This window comes from Octopus bimaculoides, chromosome 4 (assembly GCF_001194135.2).
Source record: "Octopus bimaculoides isolate UCB-OBI-ISO-001 chromosome 4, ASM119413v2, whole genome shotgun sequence".
NCBI lineage: Eukaryota > Metazoa > Mollusca > Cephalopoda > Octopoda > Octopodidae > Octopus > Octopus bimaculoides.
The window spans coordinates 121,075,395-121,081,027 of NC_068984.1; the positions used below are offsets into that span (position 1 = coordinate 121,075,395).

The 5,633-nt window shown below is 35.3% G+C and overlaps 1 protein-coding gene across 1 annotated transcript in view; it reads left to right on the forward strand.

Annotated features, from left to right (window-relative positions):
- LOC106868130 (uncharacterized) overlaps positions 1–5,633 on the forward strand; it is a 46,442-nt gene that overhangs the window by 21,147 nt on the left and 19,662 nt on the right. Inside the window, exons 2-4 of the mRNA XM_014913261.2 lie at positions 1,610–1,815; positions 3,955–4,062; positions 5,217–5,305. Of these exons, the coding sequence (XP_014768747.1) occupies positions 1,610–1,815; positions 3,955–4,062; positions 5,217–5,305 (403 nt within the window). The remainder of the gene's footprint in view (positions 1–1,609; positions 1,816–3,954; positions 4,063–5,216; positions 5,306–5,633) is intronic.

Here is a 5,633-nt window from a genome sequence, read left to right on the forward strand (position 1 = left end):
AAAAAAAAAAAAAAAAAAAACATCGCAAAACGTTTGGGGTAGATAGATAGATAGATAGATAGATAGATAGATAGATAGATAGGTAGATAGATAGATAGATATGCAATGATTATATTTGATACTACTACTGATTGGCAATAGCATCGTAAGTTACAAGTCTCCAACGGGCCAAACACTTGTTGGATGCATTTCTGACGGTGAGGGTGACAAAGAATTGTATCTAACTCGGCGCAGAACAACTATTGCGAGAGACTTTGTCGGAAAGCTTCAGACTTTCTCTTTTGTCACCAGCAACACACAAATACACACGTGTGCGCAGTTTTGGGATTATATTTTATTACTTTCGATGTGCGGTCAATAGATATCTATCTGCCTACTTGTACGCACATATTCCCACCAGTTTTTTTCTGTCCACACCCTCTCTCTCTTCTTCTTCTTCTTCTTCTTCTCTCTTTTTCTTTTTCTTCCTTTCTCTCGCTTTTTCTCTCTCTCTCCCTCCCATCTCTCTCTCTCTCTCAAATACACGTGTGGTGATAGGGATATTGTTATCCCTGTCATTCTTTCTGTTGAGAGAAGAGAGTCTTGTTTTTTCCATTTGACCTGCGTGGGTAACCCGTCACAACATCGAATTGCGTGGGTCTGCGAACTGGATTTTATTTCAGTATTGTTTATCGATGCGATATGTTTATTTATTGTACATGTGTAAAGTATAGAAGTTGGTCTCTTTTCTTTACTTATACTAATATTTCCTAATCTTGTCCCCTTTCATAGGTTGCTGCGATGTCCTGACATTTTTCTTTCAGACGTTTCTTGCAATATACTATAGCTCTAGTTTTACAGCTTACTTGTGAGTTAGTTTTGCAAATTCTGCAACTATCAGTCTTTCTTCACCGATAATCATCTGGTTCTTTTGGCTGTAATACACACACATTCATAGATACAAACACCATAGGAATATGATAAGCAAATGTTCATACAAACACATATAATAGAATATGTATTAAATATCTGTGTAAAATATTTAACAGCCAAGAGATATGTTTGAAGCGTTTAGGGACTTTTGACATTTCTAAATTGGAATCAATAAACGTCATGTCATTGGAAATTTTCTGAATTTTCAACCATTGGTGCTTGAATTAACAATTTGGAGCAACAAAATATCTTAGTGAATACTTTAAAGCAGGGGTTCGCGGCCATTTTTTATCTATGAACCCCTCTGACTACTATTCTTTTCTGGTGGTCCCCCATTTGCATTCGATGTTTAACAACTAGTTTTATAGAAACTTATTTCAAAATTCCTATTTTGTCTGTAAGATGTTTGAAAACAGGGGCCATTAAAATACAATTGCGGATACACAGTTTATTATTTTGTTGCGTGGACCCCAAAAATCTTATATAAACCTTCAGGGGCCATATGGACACCGGTTGAGAACCACTGCTTTAAAGCTTGCCTGTAATTAACTAACATCACTAACCCTTTCTTTATTCCTCTTTTCATCCGTCTCATTAAATTCGTCCAGTGTCATCTTCATTTTGCAACAGCACGATAACAGTAACGATAACGATGATAGGTAAGAGTCAGCATTAATTATTGTATTTCTCTTTCTAGGTTCAGCTACCAGAGCACCAAATCCGACAACTATGCATGGCTTCAAGAGCTATTTTCTTGGAGCAACCTATGTTACTAGAACTTGGTGCTCCAGTCAATGTTATTGGAGATATTCACGGACAGTATGAAGACCTTCTACGGCATTTCGATAACTGTGGCTACCCTCCTAAAGCAAACTATATCTTCCTCGGGGATTACGTCGATCGGTTAGTAGTTAATATCTTTTATACATTTTGTTAGATTTGATTTTGAATTACATTATTTTCACCTTCTATTACTTCACCAACTCGTATTTTAGATATAAACACCAAACTTTGATTTCTCCAGGTAAGCTTGAATATTGCTGAGAAATGTGCATGAATTACATGTTTTATCAAAGGCACATCATTTAAGAAATATAATATCCGAGGACTATGATAAATGCACCAAAATAGAGAGTATTCGCATGTGAAGTTATTCGTGTTGAAAATTTAATCACCTCAAGAAAAACGATACTGTGATTTTGACGTAAAAAAATTATCTGTAAATCTTACACTGATTTAAAAGTAACGATACTTACATACTTAAGCACTTCACTCTCGTTGAAGAATAGGCCATCGACGACATCTCTATCCGCTGTTCTCGATTCTTGGCTCTTTTTCCTGCTTCTTTCCATCTGGATTTGTGCTTTTTCAGTTCTGCCTCAGTAACTCACCTCCAGCTATTTTTGAGAGTTCCCCTACGTATGGCTTTCTTGTATCAGGTTTCGTTGGTCTTGAATTGTTTACGATGCTTCTGTAACTGTGTTTTTTTTTTCTGGATGATGGTGTTGGCCCTATGCGATCCCATTTTTATCTCCGAGAGTAGGTGGTCCATATTAGTCTGATCTCTGTCTTTCGACCTGTCCAATATGATAAACTCTACCAGTAGCTCGTGCTCAGCTAGCATAGCTCTCAGAGTCATTGAGACACACATGCCACTACAACGCAACAAGGACTGGCAATGAAAAGGCAACAGTAGTAAAATCGAATTTATGCAATGCTTGGAACATTTTCTCATGTCAAAAACCAAAAACTGAAAAAGGAAAATGATAATAATTGAACTAAAACACAATTGCAAATGTTTACAAGAAAATAAATTATATAGATGAACTAAGCTGTCGACAAAGTAAACAGTTACATCTGAAGAAACTAGTACTGGTTTGTATCGGTATTAAGTAAACTTAAAAAGTACAATAGCAAAATTCATTGTTTTGTTGTGAGAAAGAGAATAAAACTTTACGTTTCGTTAATTATCCTTCGCAGTCTTGTCCCTTGATATGAATAACTTTTGCGGTCTAAACTTTCACAGACCTTTTGGATCTACTAACCTTGTGTTTGTATTTGCTTCATATTGACATGGAAGGAATTGAGCATAGTCTGTACGCCTGTAAGCACTAGAAGTTAAAGAACTAGTAAATTTATGCAAATCTTCCGTTAAGAGTTAAGTTGAGTGAAGCATTGATAAGTTAAATAGCAATGGAATCACTAATGTATCAGTGATAAGATCGGAACAATTGATTCCTTGGTTGTTTTTTCAACATCCTATCGTATTCGACACCAGCTCTCTTTTGCGAGAAAAATTCCTACCATAAAAGTTATACTTATTAACATAGTGATGGCTTACGTTGTAAAAATGTTTTAGTTTAAACTTGTATCCAGCAAGAGTGGAATTTATTTTTAAAAGCAAAAATAAATAAAATTTAAGCGGACTCTAATTTTTATGTTGCTAAAGCATTTTCTAGATATGATAAATATATGAACTATCTATTAAAATTATTGTAGCTATTTTACGAAATAAAAAATAAGAGAATGACATACATCTCTAATCCTAGTAATCGAATCCTTTGTTTGATGTCATTAACCTCTCTATTCAAATATTAAAAATATTGATGTTGCTTCAGGCATATGATTCATAAGTGGTCTTCTTTGGCGTGGTATTGATCGAATAGTTAGAAACAGAATGTCAGTGAAAAAATGCATCTGTCAAAACCAGGTTCGAGTTCATGACCCTTTCGTTATATATACAGCATTTACTGTTTTTCTAGTGGACATATATTTACCTATTATATATAGTAACGGCTTGAGCTAAATTAATGAGTCTGAAGTGTCATGGCGTGAGATACAGCCCAGTTCCAGCGACTACTTGGCTCACAGTTCCAGATTTTTCGATTCGTTGTTTCGACACCACAGTCTTATAATAATCCAACATCGTCATATTGCTCATGTTAAGTTCCATTGCTATTGATATTTGGTATAAATACGTTTCGTTGCTAAAACTTTCACTGTGTTTCTTTTTATCTATAGAGCTTATTTATTCTCTTTCAGAGGGTGTCATTCACTAGAGACCATTTGTCTCGTACTAGCCTATAAAGTGAAATACCCACAGAATTTCTTTCTTCTACGAGGGAATCATGAATGTGCTTCAATCAACAGGTATAGTTTTATATGTCATTATTTTAACTCTGGCTAAGGCGGGAAAGTGGCCGACTCGTTAACAATCCGGGAAAAGTGTTTAACAGTATTTCATCCATATTCACAATCTGAGTTCAAATTCCACCAAGGCCATCTTTACTTTTTATCATTTTGAGGTCGAGAAAATAAGAATACTCAGGTCGCTGTAATCGACTTATCCCCTCCCTCGAAGTTACTGGCCTTGTGCCAAAATTTAAAATCATTATTTTAATTATGATTAACGGAGCACACTGGCAGAATCGTTAGCACGTTGGACAAAATACTTAGTGGCATTTCCTCCGTTTTGAGTTCAAATTCCACTGTAGTCAACTTTACCTTCTACCCTTTTGAGGTTGATAAAATAAGTAACAGTCAAGTACTGGGATCGATGTAATCGATTATATACCTCCCTTAAATCTGATAACCAAATTTAGAAATTACGTTAACTATGATCGTTGAAAAGAAAAATAAGTTTCAGGTTTGGAATTTCAATTTCAACAAATTCAGTGTGAATGATGATAATAATTCGTAAACACACTTATTCGATGTTCTGTATCACTTAACACTAGAGTTACCCAGTTGATGAGAGATAGTTGACCTAGCATTTACGCCTTCCTTACCATATGATTGATTTTCCATTATAATGCCATTCATATCAAAGTATCAACATAATATCTGACTGTTAGATATTTTATAAAGTCCAAGAAGGATCAAAGGCAAAGTATATGGGGCGAGATTTAAACGTGAGGGTCCGAAACTAAAATAATTCAGGCATATCCGGCGATTTGCGATTTTGCCAGCCCACCATCATTATTGCTTAATCGTGTGTGTGTGCGTGTGTGTGTGTGTGTGTGTGTGTGTACGAGAGAGAGAGACAGAGAGACAGAGTGTGTGTGTGGTTGTATGTGTTAGTTTTCCACATTTAAATAATGTAATAAAGATACAGCGACAATTCTAAAATAAAAACCGTCGATGACGCCAGGTAACCATAGGCAGTGAACGTGCTTCACCGGCTAACTACTTCGTACATACCCAACGTTTAAATAATTACTTAGAAACAGATAATTATGTATATGGATATATATGTACACATACGCGCATATATTTGTACAAATAATTTTTTCATTCATTTATAGAATTTATGGTTTTTACGACGAATGCAAGCGGAGATATAATATAAAATTATGGAAAACTTTTACAGAATGTTTTAACTGTTTGCCAATAGGTAAGATTTTACTTGCATGTTTGTATATATAACTTCGTATTTACTTCATTCAAAGCCATTCTTTGCTCACTGTCTACGTAATATTAAGGTTCCCAAACGCGGTGAGCTAGTAGAATCGCTAACATGGTGGACAAAATGCTTAGCGGTATTTCGTACGTCTTTCCATTCTGAGTTCAAATTCCACCGAAGTCGACTTTGCTTTTCATCCTTTCGAGTCGAGAAAATAAGTACGTTACTTGTTACTTATGTGTGTGTGTGTGTGTGTATACACGCACATATATATGCATACATGTAAACATACACACACACACACACACATATATATATA